Below are 19,758 nucleotides of genomic sequence, written 5' to 3'. Positions count from 1 at the left end.
GGTTAAAATTATTTGAGACGCTCAGATTAATTAACAGGAAGATGGAGTGACACTGAACTGAAGAGTGGGTAATGAACAAGTGTAACAAAAGTGAATGAGAGCTCAAACACAATCTGGGCTAGTAAACTGAATAAAAATGGGGTTAAATGGAAAAGAGTAACGCAAATAAAAAGGGAGAAATTCATTGATAGCACCAAAGGTAAATGCCTCCCTCTGGTGGTGGCTTACACCTGTGCTGCACAACACATCTAAGCTATAATCATCAAAACCATTAAACCTTTTTTTTTCCAGAAAAAAAACAAAACAAACTCTGTGGTTGAAGCCTCTCCCTCTGCGAGAACCTGCTGAACATATTTGTGGTTTGAAGACTTGAATCTCAGAAATTGGATTAGACACCTTTTACTATTTTCACGTTTTTAATAGATAACCTGAAAAATAACGTGCAGACTGATTCATGAGAGTTCTGTCAGTGCACAAATCTTATGCAACTTTGGTGGAACTGTAGCTGTGATCCTGCCAAAGCCACAGCAGATAGCTAGAGGCTAGAACAGCCATTACTGATGGTTATCATTTCCAGCGCATGATGAGGCAGCCAACACACAAGCTGATTACAAAAACCAAAACCACTGTGAACACACACACACACACACCATAATGAACAAACCACAGAATGCGTGCGCGCAGCCACAAAGCCGCTCGTATAAAACAGTTTGTAGACACACGTAGCCCAATGGGCAAGCCAAAAGATTCTGGCTGCACTTAAACTGCACTTAACGCCGTTGTTGCCCTGAATCCATACATGCATGGACACAGAGTGTTTCACTCGGCCCATTGAGAGAACAACATCAGGGGGTGTGAAGTCATGCAGGCCAACACAAGCAACACAGTGAATGGGACCGTCATCACAACAGGGGATGTTTCAGTTGTGACAAAGAATCATTACAACCCTTTTACAAACAGGTACAGCACATGTATGTGCGCGAGAAGAGATGTTTGCGAATATATGTGTGTAGTTGATGGCTGCGTATTGCCTGGCATGCACTGCGGTGAGTGTGTCACATTCCACTGATTATTAGCGTGTGTGTGTGTGCGTGTGTGTGTGCGTGTGCATGCGCACCTAGTTAGTGAACAATGTAAAAGTCACACGGGAAGGGTTTGTGTGTAATAATAGATAAATTACACAAGTGTGTATGTACACTAACTTTTGCACATAGATTCTATGTGTGTGTTTGTAGCCGGGGGGGGGGGGGGGGTTGGACAAGAGGAAGGCTTTGGGAAGGGGACAATGGTAGCCATGGAGACGCAAAAGGTCTGAATGGAGTGAGAGGAGCACCTGCATGCTGAGTTAGTCTTCTGTCTGGGGAAGTCATCCACTTGCGGGTGAAGTTTGAAAAGACAATGACCGACTCCCTGCGGACAACAAAACACTTCCAGCATTGTCCCAAGAAGAAGAAAAAACAACTTCCCATTAACACTCGCTTGCTAAGAAAGTTTTTTTTGCATTACTATTGTCTCAAACTAGAAAAAAGACACAATAAGACCCCGTTACTGAGTCCTACATTTTTCCAAACCTCTAAACTTTGCCCCCAAAAAGCTATTGTTTTGAAAACTCTTTTCAGAAGACAGAAAGCTCACTGGGTTCCTGGCAGATCCCATTCACAGGCCACTGGAACTTAACGCTCTATTGTTTACTTATCAAGCCCAAGATCTCTTCTGCTACGACTTGTTTACAGAGGTCAACAACATCCCATCGTGAACTTCCTCTCAAACTCCCATGCTCATTTACATATTAAAATGATTGATTTACGACCAAGTCATGTATCGATCACTGACAAAACCTGCAATAAGCCATCTACCCACGAGGCCATTGATCTCCAAGCTACATCTGTTTTCTTTTTAACTAAAAAAATTCTAGCTAAAGTCTAGCAGGCAGCACGAGTGGTCTGACTACATTTTCTTAAAGTGTGACTCAACAAACAGCTAGACGTTGGTTTTAGATAACATTTAAAATCTGACTTTGCATTGTAGCTCTTGACACACGATCCTTTTCTATCTACTTAGATTAAAATGCAGATGGGAACAAGCAGAAATATCTTCATGGTTACAACATGTTGTCGTTTTTCACATTAGGTTAAGTGCTATGTCACCAAACTGGCTTTAAAAAAGGTAGGTCAGATATCCTAAAGTCTTTCACAAGCCATGTTTTACAAGCCAACTAACCCTCAAGGAATACAAACAAACTGTTGCCTACATGTTAACACCTCTCTCCTGGCCGCCTCTTTTTCCCCTTCACCTGCCACACTGAGTGTGAGAACATCCATCAACACTCCTAACCAGAAGGCCAGGGGACAGGTAGTGGGTCAGCCTCCGGTGAAGAGGTCACAATGTCTCAAGAAACACAGCACTGGTGGAGATGTTACTGGAGGACTGTCCTCTTACAAGTTCAAGCAAGTTCACAAGGTAGGCTGTTTAATGATTCTGGGAAATAAAGGTAGTGGACAAGAATCTGTTACTGAAAACACAAGTGCACATGATACCTTCATGTGTTTCAACATGAAAATAGTAACATACAACTACAGTGCAGGAGCTTAAATAGGTCATTACTCTATTTTTCTGCTAGAGATCATTGTTTGCTGACATGTTTGTAGTTTTTAATGGTGATAATCTACAGTAAAGTGCTTGAATGCCTTTGACATGTGGGGCATGTGGGAAACCTGGAACTCAGTTTACACAGATTCTACACCAAAAAATTTTTTTTTTAAATTAAATGCCACCTTCCACTCATCACCCATGCATGTGCCAACAGCTCAAAACCCAGACTGAAAAAAGACCACTTGCAAAATATACTTTATTTTTGAGGCTGAAAAAAATCCTCTGTGGAATTAAGAATAAAGTCATTGCAGTTTAAAAGCTGAATTTTCTGATGACTAACTTCAATGAAGTTTTGGTTAAAAGCTTGAAAGTATCTGAGTAACACTGCAGAGTCATACGGTCTATGATGACGGAATATTTGGTCGTTAAATAAGCATCAGAATATGTCACAACTGCTGCCCACTATAAAAGAAAAACATATGAAGCATCTGTAATGAGTGAACTGCACACAGGAGAGCAAAATAAACCCCAGAAAAGTCAGGATCAAAAAGTAGATATAGCCTGAGATGCCCACAACTAATGCTAGTGCTAATCAAGGCTTACATTCATCAACATGTAACTTTCTATATCCCCAACCCCCGGAAGGCTGCAGGAAACTTCCAATTTAAGTGAGAATGACATTTCCAGCTCAAACTAATCCCTGCTCATGCCACATCTACTGACTGGGGCTCAAGTGCATAAATAACTTGTGCAACATACCAAAATGCACACCAAGTCACAGAGCCTAATTCTGGCCCTGCAAATGGCTTGCACTGCAACACTAAGGTTTACTGCAGGGGTGGTGGTGGTGATTCACCCTGGCCACACAGCACAGCTGGCTGTGGAAGAACATGGGCTGAAATATGTCACATCTGTCTCAGAGCTGGCAACCTCGACTGAGCGAGGGGGGGTTAATATCATAACATTAGTGGACATTCTGTAACTGGCAGCCAATGTAGAGTAATCTACTGGTCGGATCATGGTATTTAATGTAATACTGAGTATTTGGGTCAGTTTGTCATCACTTGTGAAGCTAGAAACCCAAACTGGGAATCGTGCTTGTAGCTGATTAAAGTGAAGCAGCATCTACATGTCAATAACCTGATCCTGGTGTGACAACTTTTAAACACTCAGCAATCTGAACATTAAATATTAATCCTCCTCTTGCTGTACGGTTAGTTACTGCTGACCACAGAAAAACACGAGAAAAACTGCCAATCTCGTGTATAAAAAATGGCTTCATCTAAAAAAGAAAAAAAAAAAACTGAATTCCTTCTCCGGCTCAACTCCCCCAACATCTGTTTCTCTCCATTTTCCAAGCCGGACTCGAATCTCACAGTGTAACTGACAACATAAATTACTGCATATAGCTGATGAACTGGGAGACTGCCACGTATAGTTGATGTGTTCACTTTATATTACCTCATTTCTGGAAGCCATTAATCTGCAGGCTACAGAAAGAGAACAAACAACCCTGGTTTAACAAGACGGATCATTTCCTCATTTCTGAAATAACAGCTGATTGGATCATTTACCAAGAAAAAACTAAAGGTTTCTTCTTTTTTTTAAATATATATTTAACATCTTAACTTTCTTGCTTTTGACTGAGTATCGTTCGGCACTGCAACCTAAAACTAGGTCAAATGAGACAATAAAATGTTATTCTTCATAATAAAACAGCTCATGTGTTGTCAGCATTAGCTGCATGTGATCCCTGTAACCATGACAGGTGAAATCACCACCATGATGTTCTGGAATATGACTCAAGCAGCAGGACTAAAAGTTACGGAAGGACAGGAGCGGGCAGGGAAGCGGGTTTTCCCTCTTTATCAGCAGCATTGTGTTGTCTCCCAAACAGCATTATGTGTCTATTCTTTGTAGCATAGTTTCCATGAGTGTTTAATAACAGAAAACAATGTCAAATGCAGTAAAAGACGAGCGAGTTTCCCCTTTATCTCATTTCAGCTTGTCAGCGAAGTAATAGCCAACACATGGCCCCCAACTCTGCAGGACAGCAGACCAGCAACTGCTGCTCTGCCAGCTGTTACTGTGAACAACGTGCACACTGAATACACAGCGATACGTACGGGTGTAAGCAGCTCTACACATCGCTCATCGCCCCTGAAACCCACACCAAAGTTAGGAGAATGCAAACAGGATCACAGCCAGCAGCGTGCAGAGACACTCTGCTTAGTCGAGAATAATACGAGTAAAATGAAAGGGAGGGGAATCAAACCGCAGTCAGGAAATACAGTATGCTTGAATTCAAAGACCCTTAATTAATCAGAGACGGAACGAAAGAACAAAGGAAGAGATGATTAACAGCAGTGTTTCCTTCACTGAAGAAAAAAAAGACACAAGGAAGGATATTGTGCAGAGGAGGCTGCTGTGGGAGAGATTACTTTCCAAACAGGGGAGGGATGGAGTTTAACTTTTCTTTGTCTCACAAAAGTCCCGGGGAAAACTCCACACTCACACCGAGTCAGTGCCAGAGCTTTCATGCAATGAGCGGCTACACTCACCTTTCAGACAGAACATGATTCTTCACTTATTTCCCCCAAACAAAACTGCAGTTTCCTCCTTTTTTCTTGCGGTTCACCATTTCCTCATAACCATTCTGCTTGTCCTCCTTTTCTCGTCCTCTCTCCCGGTTTCTCCACACCGCTCGCTCAAGCCGATCAAACGCAGACACACTGATCCTGACACATACACTCCACTCTCCATCTCCCTCCCCTTCTTTCCCCTCTCACACATACATGCACACGCTCCGAGTGGCAGCAAGCCAACTTCTACACTGCAGGAAACTGCCTTGCGACCCCCCCTCACTTTGCTTCCCCTCCCTCTCTCCCTACATCCCTGGATATCTCTCTACCGCACTGACACCCCCCTACCCTCAACCCCACCCCATCTCCCCGCCCATCAGAGCGAGAAGCTCAGCCTCGATCTAAAACTCCACTGTCACCCACAAGCCCCCTGATTGGTCACCTTCACAGATACCCAAGTACACACATATATGTATACATATGTGGCATTTAGTCAAATACATGGTTTTAAAGAATACATTTGTTGCTTGGGAGGAGGCAAAAATAAAAACAATAATATATACACACACACACACAAATATGCACAGTGTGAAGCTTTTACTGGATAATGATGGCAGAGAATCTGGGCAGTCAGCAGTTCAGAGTGAGACAGGGGGCCCCGGCTTGAGGCCGATCCATTGTGCGCTGATCAAATATAATCGCTTTAATCCCCACAATTCAACTGCTTGTTATCAGACGCAGTTACAAGCGTGGTGCATCACAAACTCTCCAGGCAGGCCGATCCCAATCGCCCTCAGCGTCGTGCCAGTCGCAGACAGAAATACAGGCTCACTTACAAGGTTTTGGAAATACACATGAAAATACATCTGGTTTATGGGTGTTAAACTGATGTTTTTTTACCACCTTGTTCAGATGTGCAGCGAGAATAGCTTATGGATCTGATTCTGGGCCATTCCTCTATGACTTAAAGTGCTTTGTAAAGCTCACATGAGGTACGCTTTTCACAAAAGGAAGATTAGTTTTAGGTTTGCTGAAATGATAGTAATCAAAGACTTTGACTGTGCTTTCAAATCTAAAAAAAAGAGGGGAAAATCATACTCTCTACAAACCCAGTAAATCAATATATGCAGCTAGACAACACAGTGCACATTGACAAGAGTAAAATAAAGAGTCAACATAAAGTTTGGCTTAGTCCAGACTGGATAGCAGAATGCAAAATGGCATTGATAACCAATGATGCGCTGTAATGGCTTTCTCTTCCTCTGCAAAAACACATTTGGTGTGGCAGCCTTTGATCTTAAGTGATCTGTGGTAAGTTATGTAAAACCCAGAACCCTTAGCATTCATTTATATTCCAAAGCCCACACATACAGTACATAAGAATGCGTGATGGCTAAACCCTGTTTGCTATGAATCTGCCCAGGGCTACTGGTGACTACTGAACTTTATCAGAAGAGGAATATAGCCGTCCAAAACAGAATGGCGCTGTGTTAGCTGATCCAAGAGGCAAAACCCGTAATTCAGGAGGTGATCTACCAACCCTCATCTATAGTTAGGGTTATTGTTAGACTTGGAAAGAGTGATAGCTTGGAATACAGACGCTGGTACTTTATACTGTAAAAAACAGTTAGGTTGGTTCAGGCAACTAAAGACCCAGAACTCAATAAAGACATTATTTATCTGTCTGTTAAATGTAAGAGGATGGATGGATGGATGGATGGATGGATGGATGGATGGAAACTTTAACTGTTAGCTTTTCATTTTACATCAAGAAAAAATACCCAAGTAGACAACCTAGAATTGGTGCACTGTAAGCTGATGCAGTTTTGAATAATATGACAGTGATATTGTATAGGTGTGTGCTCACTTCTGTTGTATACTGTATAAACAGATGTTTAGCAGACACAAAACAGACAAAGGCTTACTTCGTGTCTTTAAGATGTTATGGTTCCACTACATAATTACAGCAACGGTGATTAACCTTGCATATAATTAATGCTGATATTTATAACTATTCCCTACTTACTTGGCAGAGTGTACGCTCTGTGCAGATGTTCCAAAAGAGGATTAAATTGGCACAATCGTAATAAAACTATGACGTCCAAGCGTGATTGTTGCTTGCAGGCTATAACACATCTGTCTCAACCAGATGTGGCCAATTAGAGGCTGACTAGTGTGCAAATGTGTAAGTGTGACCTCGTGTGACGTGGAGCCTCAAGGAAAGCATGATTGACTGAAATGAGAAAGCCACAAAAACGCAGCCTTGGAAGAAAAATGCTTGAATAAACCCATCTAACCAAACAGTAAAATCTCACTTCATCAAACCTTCACCTTAATTGGCCAGAATGGCTTTAACTTTAACCTTCTCCTATAAAACCTTTGGCTTACAAGCAGCATTTTGAGGCCTGCGTAATCACCGCTCTCGCAAAGCTGAAACTGTCAAAGCAGAGATGTGGATTTCCTTCGCTTTTACACACAAACACAGTCTTGTTAAGATTAGTTTCCGAAGTCAGTGCGAGCCAATGGTCAGTATAGCAAAATTTTACAGCGTTCTTGTTTAAATGATCTACAAAAAAAGGAATAAACTTAATTTCAAATATTTACTCAGTCTTCTTTTCTCACGTTTATGAATTATATATTTACTATTGCAATTTTGAAAAATTCAGCCCATAACATGCTTCAATTGAATTGTTTCATTAAAGATTATCTTCTTCAAGTATATTTCTGCACATGGACTACATGGCAGCACACAGTGACAACCTCCTTCTGTGGGTGCAGGATGCAAACATACAGGGAGATTTCAGCTTCTACAATGCAGACCGCCTTCAGATTAAACACCGTTTTAGGACTTGAATCACGTCAAAGGGCCCGTATCAGAAACACAGACAGCATCTTATCTAAGTGTCCAGGACATCCTCTGTCACATCCACTGCTGTGCAAGTATGCCATGTTTTAACTGCGGCACACTTTGCATTAGAGATAAGACTAAATAGCAAAGGCAGATAAAAATTAAGCAACTAAGCTTGTTTGTATTTATATATTTAGACACGCGACGAGAAGGAATCTGAAAAAAATCTGACTCTGCCATTTAAAAAAAAGAAGAAGAAGAAGAAGAAGTGATTAGTAGCAAAACACAAAGATAGAAAATGAACAAAAAAAGAACACATGTAAGGATAAACATGAACATATTGGCTCTAAAATGACGGAAAAAGATTATTTCTGTTCGTATTACGTCATTATAACTCACGCATTTGTCGTGAAGAGGTCTTTTTTTTTTTTTTTTTTTTACCTCGCCACTGGGACAATATCAGTTCATCCTATCAAACTAAACCCCGAGACCTCTATCCCCTCACAAGCTGCTAAAACCATGTTCAGCAACGTAATCACTTGTTTTTCCTCTGCTTGCCCTTTTTTCACCAGTGAATCAGGCCTTTTGTGGATTAGAGGCCACAACACAGAGGTAATAGAATACATACAATATGATTCAAAAGGGTGGGTGAAAAAAAAAATCAGAGATTAAGGGATTGGTGGGGGGGTGACTTAATTTGAGCTAAAGCTGAACTCTTGTGTGTACCGGGATTAGGAGCATTTCAGCACACAATAAGACTGATCTGGGGTCAGCTGGCAAAGAGATACAAAGGAGGATCAGAGAGGAAGAAAAAGTTCGGACTTACCTGTGGATCATCACCGACAGCAGCACATAGGAGAAAAGAGAAAAATGATTAGAAGCAGTTTAGAAGTGTATAACACTTGTTATAGATATGCTTTTTTTAATGAATGCTTCGCGTGTTTCTATGTACAGCACTGGTGTGTTTAGCCCTGGGCTGTGGGCCACATCACCAGATTTCTGTGTCTGTCTTTTAATGAGGCCTTCCTGGTTTATACATCTCCTCTCCCTACAGCAAATTATCATCTGCTAATCTGGATTTACACAACGACTACACGGTAATGATGAGTGTGTTTCTGTGTGTGCCTGTATAAAACCCTCCAAAAAAAAAAAAAGACAGTTATGCAAGAGTTTGGTCTGTGAAGCCTCTCAAAAATTTCACCAAGCATCCCACAAAGAGAAATGTGTCCTCAAATACCCTTTTCTTAAAGCCTGCCTTAATAAACACATCTTCAATAATGTGGAACCTAATTCTGGTTCTGCCACAGCTGTGGCGTGCCAAGGTATGGTTAATATTTAGGTCACTGTGCTCCTGCTCCAAATATGTGACACAGTGACACACTGTAGATACCAAAAACTACATCACACGTAAAACTCTGCTGAAGACTAATCCCCAAATCTCCAAACTTCCATGTTAACACGGTGCAGGTACACTTGCCAAAGGAAAACATCTGGATAAACAAGAAGACATTGAGTGCACCTTCATCTGGTGGCTTGATGATCTATAAATAACAACCAATAAGGAGTACAGTTAACAACTGAGACCTAGATTCCACTGTCTGATGGGGTCCCACCAGCTGCAGGTTGGTTCCTTATTCGAAATGTTGCCTTTTATGCTTTTCTATGACAGTAAATTAAATATCTAGTTTGATAATCAAATTAAGGCCGTGGTAAAATCTAGCTTCTTTCACCTCAGGCAGCTGGCAAAAATAAAGCCAATTCTTTCACGGCAGCACTTTGAGACAGTGATCCACGCCTTTGTTAGCACTCGGCTGGATTACTGTAATGCACTTTATATAGGGGTCAGTGCATTATATATTAGTCATCTACAGAGGGTGCAAAATGCCGCAGCTCGTCTTTTAACTGGCACTCGAAAGTTTGAGCACATTTCCCCTGTTTTAGCTTCACTTCACTGGCTGCCCATTTCTTTTAGGATTCATTTTAAAATTCTTTTATTTACTTTTAAAGCTCTCCATGGCCTAGCTCCATCTTATCTCTCTGAGCTGCTACAGCCTTATACACCCACCCGCTCTCTCAGGTCAGCTGATCAGCTGCTCCTGAAGATACCCAGGACTGGGCGTAAACTTAGAGGAGATCGTGCTTTTGCTGTAGCAGCTCCCAAACGGTGGAACGAGCTTCCTTTAGAGATTAGACAGGCCACTTCTTTATCTGTTTTTAAGTCACTCTTGAAAACCCACCTCTTTACCTTGGCCTTTGACACCACGTGAGATGTTGGTTTTTTATTTTTATTTTAGTTGTTTTTAGGTGATTCGATGCTGTTTTATCTTGTTTTTGCTTTAACATAGGGCTGTTTTAATTTTATGTCTTATGTGTTTTATTTATTTAATTTGCTGTTTTTTGTTATTCTATTGTTTTAACTTATTTTCTGTACAGCACTTTGTTCCTGTGCTGGGTATTTTAAAGTGCTTTATAAATAAAATTGGATTGGAATTGGATCTAAATTTTGCGATGCTTCTCTGACATGGGTGCTTCCAAGTGCCCCTTATCAAAAAGGGAAAAAACCAACAAAAAAAACCAAAACAAATGGTGGTAAAACAGCTCACACACAGAATAGGAAAGCTCCTGGAAAACATTTAACTATCCCTTTATAAAGTTTAATTGGCATTGTGATATTTTGTGACGTTTTGGAGATCAGGGGTCAGACTGATTTTGCAGTTGCTCCAAATCCACAGTTTGTTTTTTGCAAGATGGTTTGTTGGAACTTAAAATGACACTGTCTGGTACGGAGCTAATAAATCAAACAATGACATTATATGGGGAAAAAAAACAACAGTTAGATAATAAATACAGCGGTCGTATGCAGCCTAGAATTGGGACACAGCATAAGCCGTTGGATCCTTACTGGATCCTTCAGCACACATCAGGTGCCAGCTACAGGAGGAAATTTATTGAATGAACTGATTGTTTTTGTTTTACTTTTATTCCCTTAGAATTCTTGGTAATGATATATTTATTTACATTTGTTTAAATTAATTTGATATACAAAAGAACTGGGACCCTATCACCTGTATTTCAATTCCTAAAACAGGAAGGAATAGCTGTTACAAAATATAGCTATATGTTACACTTGCTCAAAGTTTTTTTAAGAATCTTAATAAAGTTAATAAATGTCAAATTGAGCCACACCAGGAGCACTTTTGCCATTTTCTGCCTTGTTTTTGTTTTGTTTTTTTACTGAAACCTGCAGGTTTTTGGTAACATGCTTTTTGGGCCACATTTCCTCTCATTTAGTGGGTGTGTTGGAGGTTTTAACCAATCAGCAGTGATCTGTATATAACCCATAACTATAAAGGCATTGCAGACAATGAATAGGCTGGGTGTCTGACGAGTCACCATTTCCGTCTGGAAAAAAAAAAAAAAAAAAAAAATATATATATATATATATATATATATATATATATATATATATATATATATATATATATATATATATATATATATATATATATATATATATATATATATATATATATATATATATATATATATATATATCAAACCAATAAATAAAACAACTTTTGCAACGTTTTGTCGGGGCTGCAACTGGCCCAGGAAGCACTCACTCACTCACACACCCGTTACCTCAACAACCGAGGCAAACACCCAACCAGCCGAGCTGGAGGCTACATCAAAATTGTAGGTTTTGCATCCCCAGGCACTCATTTTCGGGCTATATTTACACAGAGGCACAGTGTGTGGCTGCCCATATGCCTTGTAATGGGTCTTGGCAGGCGTGTGGAAGCAAGGTCCAGATGTTAAAAATACTTAAGGTTCAAACTGGAGACTTATTCCCGAGACATTTCCTCTGTGTGCAGTGTGCATCTGTACACTACGTATATGTGTATATGTGTGTATATGTGTGTGTGTGTGTGTGTGTGTGTGTGTGTGTGTGTGTGTGTGTGTGTGTGTGTGTGTGTGTGTGTGTGTGTGTGTGTGTGTGTGTGTGTGTGTGTGTGTGTGTTATATTGACCTGTCTATGACACTCTCTCTGGCCTGGAATTAGCTATAAAAAGATACAGTCTGTCTACAACAGAGAGAAAGAGAGAAAGACTGAAAGAAAGAGGCTGTAAAAAGAAACAGCAGGAGAAAGAGCATTAGCATGTGAAAAACAAAAGTCTAATGCAATAAGTCTGATCGGTTCCTGTCTTGTTATTGTTTAAAATCACTTATTCACACTTGAATGCATCATCTCCATCTCCAAGCTTTGTAGTTGGAAAATATATCCCTTGGTAAATAAATTAGTCCCCCCCTTTTTTTCTGAATATTTAATGGGAAAATGATTTGTTTCTTTAAAATGTGAGTGAAAATTTTAGATTTAAGATTTTGTAATTATTCCAAGAAAGGACTGAAAGAGATCTGTGAAGAAATCATGACAGCAAAGAGCTTTCCTGTCGCCAGCGTGAGGGGCAACCACGGATGAGATAGGCAGACAGCAAATAAGGTAGGATGATCTTCTTACGTAAGACAGATCAAACAGTGGAATCACATGCGGTGTAGTACATTCAGATAAAGATTTGGCTTGAATACAAAGACATTTTCTGCCACTGAACCACATGCGGGCAATAAAAGGGCGCGTGCTTGGTTTGCAGATATAAAATCCATAAAGGTTTAGGCTGCACCACAGCGCTGCAACGCTTATCTCTAGAGTTAAAGGACACAAATAATATTATATGTAATCTCAAGTTCAAGATTATAACCAGAAAAAAAAAATCCTTCAGTTAAAACTAAAAACAAAACACTACATACCAATACAGTTACCATATAAACTTTGACCGGCTTCTGCTTTAACCTTTTAACTATGAGAAAAATGTCAGGCCCTTCAGCTATGTGCGTCTCTGAGCTGTTTTAGGAAGGGGCAGGTTCAGAGGTGGTAGAGTGAGAAGGAAGGAAGGGCTGAAACTTGCAAAAACTTGACAAGAGCAGCAACAAGCTCACTTTTCTGGAGCAACAAAATGTCATCATATACTGTCAGGTGACACTACTCCAGCCCTGACCACCAATAGGGACACAGATTCAAAATATGTTCTTAGCATCGACAGCAGACTGAGGCTACATGTGGCGCCTATGCTGCTAAATCATTGTTATTGCTCCATGTAAGTCTCCATGCTATTGTGACAATCTTACCCCAGGAAGCTTTGCACCGATTTGTTGGCCACATTAAGATAAAGAAAGTTCCGATTTGGAAGCAACCAGTCGTCATGTTGCTGAACTGCTTTAAAAATAAAACGCAGAGCCAGGCAGAGAGACAACACATGTAATTTGCCTATTGAAACTGATAACAACTTGTTATGTTACCATTAGTGTAATAGCGAGTGAAACATGGGCAGATACTGATCCTGAATGTCTGAAACTTAGGCTACAATATCTGCTTTTTATTTGGTTTGTATTTTTGTCCCACCTGCCTCACCAAAATCTTTGTGTCCAAGCATGTATGCATGTATAACCTATCCCGCTCCAAGTGTATCTAAAGTATTGGCAATAATTTTAATGTTAATGTACAGTGTGAGTGAAACTACCAATGGCAGCAAGTGTGAGAGTTAATGCGACTACCACTGGGTGTCTTTTTCCATTCTCAGGTAAAGGTTAGGCTACAGTTACAACCACTCTCCCTAAAGTCTAACTGACACCTCTGACCGAGTATGCACAGATGCATGTACCCCGGCACACAACTAATGAACCAATCAATAAATAATGAGAAACTGGAAACTTAATACCCCTAAAATACTGCCAGGTTTAAATTTCATTCTTACCTCAGACAGAAAGATGTCCAATATTAAAATTCTAAACTAAAGAGCTAAAAGAAACTATTATTTAGTTTCTTGGTCTCACTGATGAGCTATCCAGGTCTAGACAAACACAAACACGCCCTCTCCCTGGCACCAAATCCTACACTCACATTGGTACCAGCCTGTGACATCACCGCGCTGATGTATCGTTGCTGACTTATCACACAGGGACAAAGTGCCCTTTGACCAGCCACAAGTCCTGCTGACCACAAACACACACATCCAACTTAGTCTCTAAGGGAACCAGGAAGTGTGAGGGTTGTGGAGATTGAGAATAGGGTGCCATAAGAAAGAGAATGAAACAGTACTCGTTTTGCTTGTGCGTGTAAACACCGTCTCTCTAACTGAGCTCGAGAACAAAGAACCATTCTAACAAGCTCAAAGAGACGTAGCCAACACATATGGTTAAGTAGGTGTGTGTCCAGTATAAAAATAAAATAATCACTGCTTTTCTTTTTGTTTCCCCACTCTCACCTATTTTGTGTTGAGGCCGGTACACCCAGTTATCGTCGTCCTCACGCTCGTCTCCGTCTGAGGTGTGAAGGTGACTGTGAGACTGAGAGTACGGGTGGCGGCTGTGAACCACGTTGAGCTCGTTTTGGCTCTGGAAGACGCGTCTGCTCTGGCGGGAGAGGTTGGACACGTTGAGCCAGCTGAGAGCCCGGGAAAGGCCCGCCGGTTTCTCCTTTCGGAATGATGCGGATCTCCTGTCTCCTCTCATTGTCCCTCAGAGAGGTCTTCTTTAAAACTGAGCAAAAAAATAAATAAATCCCCAGCCGTAAATCTTTAGGTCGGTGGGTTGTCCAGATATTCACACTTACTAAACTGTTTCAGACTCTTCAGATTCAACAATAAGCACTGAATTAGTTCCAGCAGGACATTCAGCCATATCCCGCTTTGCTTTCCATTTGCTTAGCGCACTTCCACATCATGACTCTGACCCACACAGCCTCCTCCTTCACTTCATCTCTCTGCCGCAAAAACTTAAATCATCTTCTCCTTTCTTGTCCTCCTTTGTGCCTTAAAACTCCAGGCGTGATTCCCAAACCCAAAGGGGTATTTAAGCAATCCAGCAATCAGGAAAATCACCGCCCTTCCGCGGCGCACACTTCTCTGTGCACAGTCCCCTTTTTCTGTTATGTTCCTCAGTGGTGCATGACAGGGTGGAGAGAGGTTTCCAAATTACCCTACGATTCTTTTCAGTCTCAGCAAATCAGCGGTTGTTGTTCACGACCATGTGTGCCCCTGAGTGTTGTTATCTCCAGTTGTTAGCACGCGCCAGCTGAGTCGCACCATCTTAGAGCCAGGGCCTGACCAAGGGGTTAAGAGGTCCTGATGAAGTTACTTGCATGCTCACGCGCTGGCATAGGCACACTCACATGTGATACTCCCTTTGCTGGGTGTGCAGCAGAAATGAGGATGCCTGTCGAGTTTTTCCAGAGAATTTACAACCAACTTCTTGCGAATCCTCATTCGTTTTCCTCTCAGTCCTGTTTTGATCCCTTTTCCGCAAATATTACCGTCACTAGTGGTTGAGGAAAAGGCGTGCTAAGCAAAGGCTGTGATAAAAGGTCCCAGTGTTGACCAAGCTCTGGCTCTCCAATCAGCTGATCTACACCAGTGATAAAGCAAGAATTGGGAAGGCAAGCCCACACCTGCTTATCGCACCCAGGTGAGTTAAAAAGAAAGGGTATGCTGGTGAGGATTGCCCAGACTCCGCTCTTCGGGACTCCTGAAGTCCTGCAAGTGCGTGACTACTAGAGTTGACACAACTAGAGTTGTGCTGTGAGTATAGGGTTAAGGTTACACCCAACCCTTCACACATGAAGCTGAAATACGAGTCAGCCCGTCCCTTCTTCCTTATTCCCTGCCTCTCTTCTTTCTGTTTTCTGCGCTCCCTGATCGCTGCTCCGCCCCGCCATTCATTTACTGGCATGGCAACCACTCATCACACCCTCCTTATGTCCTTTCCTACCTCCTAAACACCTTTTTTCCACCCCACATACGCTTCTATTTACATTCCCTGTTATCAATATCCCACAGGTTCTTTCATTTTGAACACAAAACAGCTTTAACCCCAGCCTCAGCAGTACTAACCCTTAACTACTGTTGGGAAACATGCAGTGTGTGAGGAACACAAAGGCCCTCAGGGATAAAAACATGTATGTAGGGGGGGTGGAGCCTTCCCACCTGAGTGTAAAAGCATAGGGAGCACAATACCACTAAGGTGTGACAAAAAACTGAATGAGTGAGTACACAAACACACGTAGGCCTGGCTGAGAAACCTCATCAACCATTCTCACCTTCTTGTTTACCCCAGAAAAGGTGGTAAATTAGAGGATCGTCAGATTGTCAAGACAAAGATCTGGCACTGTAAGGTTTTTTTTATGGATCCATTACGCTACTGAAAGACGATTCCAGATCTGTGACTGCGATGTGGTGTAAGCTTAGACTTAAACCCTTATTGCTCTCTCAGATCCCCGACCTCATTTGAGGTTCCCCTTAGAGAGAAAATCTACTACATCGGCACTTGTTTGTGCACAAAGCCAGGTGCTCATTTCCAAGCCTAGCTTGGAATATACAAATATAGGCAATCAAGTACACACTACAGATATATTTTTGAAGACCTTCGGTCACAGTGGTGAGACATAAAGCCATAAGCCCTTTAATATTTAACCAGCATTACTCTACTGTGCAGCAGCGATCAGTAAGACGTCAATAAAGTGGGACAACAAAGTAGGTTTTATTATAACAGAGGGAATGATGTAGGGGGATAAGGACATAACTAATAGTTAACCTGGTGCTTTGTGACCTTGACCTGTAAAACAGCAGCAAATTATAATCACTCAATCCTTGAGTTGAAGTAAAAGTTTCAGCCCGACGTGTAAAAAGATTTTTTCTTTCCTTCCCTAAGAAATCACAAGAAAAGAAACCAACGTGTGGTCACAGCAAGTGAACATTTCACCACCAAAATCTAAACTTTGGTGGCAAATTTGAAGGAATTTCTTTAAGGTTGTCAAGAGACATTACAGTCACAAGAACACGATTAACGGACAACTCAAACACAGAGCATCTGGCTGCATTCAGGATTAATTTATTTTCTTTTTTGAGGAAGTGAAGCTTAATAACATGACCCATAAATGGAGTCAAAATTTCATCACAGGTCACCGTTGTGATTCAAACCCCCCCCCCCCCCCCCTCATTTATATTTAATGAAGTGCACATGAAGGAGATAAAGCACTGACGATAATCAGTATATTAAACTGCAGATTATAGACAAGTGGACATTCAGCATCTTCAGCTTGGTGGCGTGTCACCAAAAGAAGAGCGTAAACATCTCTGACTGCGTAGAAGCAGAAACACAGCTTTCACGTGTCTAATCCATTAAAACCTTGATAATGTACACAATTAAATTTGAATAGAGTGACATAGAGAAGATGTTTTTTCCAGCTATGATCAAGGTTATTATAGTTAACTAAAACTGGATGTGAAAACATATTTTGCTTAACTATAAATCAAATACAGACCATTTTCTTCCCTGTTGTTGGCATTAAATACAAAACACATTTTAAGCAGGCTTTAATCTTTCATCAGAGACATTAAAGGCTCCAAAAAGAGTGTCACGTTACCTCAGAATGTAAACACGATTATACCATCAGAGCCGTGTGTCAGTGATTAGCTCTGAAAACGATGCAGACTCTAAACACACTGGTGTTTAAACAGGAAACCATGGGTCACTAATGTCATGTTGGGACACTCCTATCAGACGTGACAAGAGAGGACAAGAGGAAAAGCAAACAAAAATCCAGACAGTGAAGAAGTACAGGGCAATTAAGGCTAAATTACTCTAAATCTTATCAGAGTATTGACTGGATTCACACATTCCTGCATCAAAAAGACAAGCGGTACAGTTAGAGCTGACCAGGTGGGAAAAGGAACAAAAAGAAAGAGACTGAATGGATATAACTATGTACTCTGATAAGATTTTAAATGTATAGATTTTAAATATAAACACACGCTGCCACTGCTTGTGTCCCACAGACATAAAGCTGGGACATGAGGGCCAACCTGTTTGTCAGGTAACCCAATCACACATTAGTGCCTGGGTATACCTGACATTGATACACACTCACCAAACAAAAGGTAAATACAGCAGATAAAGAAGCCGAGCTGGAAAAAAGTAGCATTTAGCGCATCCAGCAGTGCACAACTATCTTATAAAAGCCTCACTCAGTGTTTCTGCCAAGTTTCAAATCCCAGTATGTGCAGTTTCACAGTGTGTGCTTCTCAGCGGTAACACATTCACACAGGCAGTTAAACACAGGGGTTCAGCTCCACCACAGAGGAAGGCTTTTATTACACCAGAGCACCCCACATTTACTGGGACAGTTGGTGCCTTTGCGCATGTGTGTGTTTGTTTGTAAAAGACCACTTTTGGGCAACAAATTCTAAACTGTACGGTTTGACACCAGCTGATTAAAGTCGTATTTCTGGAAGGCATTTGTTTCCCCAATTTGGTTCGACTGCAGTCACATTCAGTGTTTAGGAAATCTGCTTTACATTATGGTACATCCACAGGACGGTAATGTAAGTAAAGGAAAGCATGCTTGACTTCTATGTGCATGCGTGTGTTATATACTGTATGTTCTATATAAAGTTCCTCCTGGAGGTGTTGGAATCTTGCACACACAAGTGTCAGATTTACACCTGATGAAACTCAATTACAGCAAGAATATATTTACACCTGCAACTTACAGGAAGATCCGCCCACTTTTCAAAAATTTCTACCTAAAGAGACATCATTACTTATCTGTTGATTGTCTTCTTTGTAAACAGGTGTTATTACATCATTTTGGATTTACACAATAATACTGTTAAGAGTTATGGGAGGTTGAAAGGCTGGTGTGTGAGAAAGACATTAATCATAAACGTTGGCCACCCCGATACGACACCTACGCAACACCTACACAGATAAGTCATACTCAATGTTCGTGCTTTGCTCCTTCTGGCAAAAACTGCATATTAAGAAATCACGACTGATAAAGGCAACCACAAACAAACCGCAGGCACACAGGGAACATGGGACAGGGAGTAAAGTGATTAACTCATGTGATAATAGACTACTAGGGAAGGAAAATGTGAGTCACACAGTATAAAGTGTCCTCTCAGGTTAGCTGCTAAGCAACTTCAGACCTCCAGGGGGAGAGGTAGGCCAGGCCTGGACGCCCAGCAGCAGCCCACCACTAGAGGGCAGTTGCTGGGCTTCCAGACCTGGCCCAGGCCTAGCAACAGCCCTCTAGTGGTGGGCTGCTGGACCTCTGGAGCATTGAAGTCCACTACCATGCTTTTTTTGTTGTTGTTTCATATAATCTGCATCACAATATTCATCAGTTTCCATGAAATATGGTGCAGTTTTTTGTTTTCTTTTTTAAGATTAAGTAGTTGATTCCTTCAGAATGAACTGGCTTAAATCATTTGGAAAATAATTTTTTTGATTTTTTTGATGAAAAACGACAAACATCGTGTGTGCTTTCGGTGGGAATCCAGTTACTTTGTGCTAAATAACAGTAGGTTTCGCTCTGGAGAGGATGGAGGAAAAAGGATTTTTTGAGACATCATTTTTGGATCTTCTAGCAGATAAAAATAATCATCTATTATCTGAGAAAAGAGGAGATTAATCAGTCGTAAAGATGATCAGCTGTTGCACTCTCAATAGTATGTCTGTCTTTTTGAAAACATTTTATTTGACACCCTATTTGTCACACTTCACACTGCATCTGGACACTTTTACACAGGCATAACTTACTGCAGAACTTGTTTAAATCTATTAGAAACTGTGAAACTTATGGTTTCCCACAAATTGGGGGGGAAAAGCCTGCCGCCTCACACA

General features: G+C 41.1%; 1 protein-coding gene across 4 annotated transcripts in view; it reads right to left on the bottom strand.

Moving 5' to 3' along the window:
* nhsl1b (NHS-like 1b) overlaps window positions 1–19,758 on the bottom strand; it is a 101,536-nt gene that overhangs the window by 43,291 nt on the left and 38,487 nt on the right. Inside the window, exon 1 of one of the 4 annotated variants that reach the window (XM_080881700.1) lies at window positions 14,343–15,613. The exons of 2 other annotated variants lie outside the window; for them this stretch is intronic. In XM_080881700.1, the coding sequence (XP_080737826.1) occupies window positions 14,343–14,589 (247 nt within the window). In that variant the 5' untranslated portion in view covers window positions 14,590–15,613. Of the gene's footprint in view, window positions 1–5,153; window positions 5,374–14,342; window positions 15,614–19,758 lie in introns of those variants that run through there. One more of the 4 variants, XM_080881704.1, reaches the window with a different exon arrangement.

The sequence above is a fragment of the Rhamphochromis sp. 'chilingali' genome (assembly GCF_963969265.1).
Source record: "Rhamphochromis sp. 'chilingali' genome assembly, chromosome: 5".
Lineage (NCBI taxonomy): Eukaryota > Metazoa > Chordata > Actinopteri > Cichliformes > Cichlidae > Rhamphochromis > Rhamphochromis sp. 'chilingali'.
Note: the sequence above shows the minus strand (reverse complement) of the source record. Positions and strands in the feature narration are given on the sequence as shown.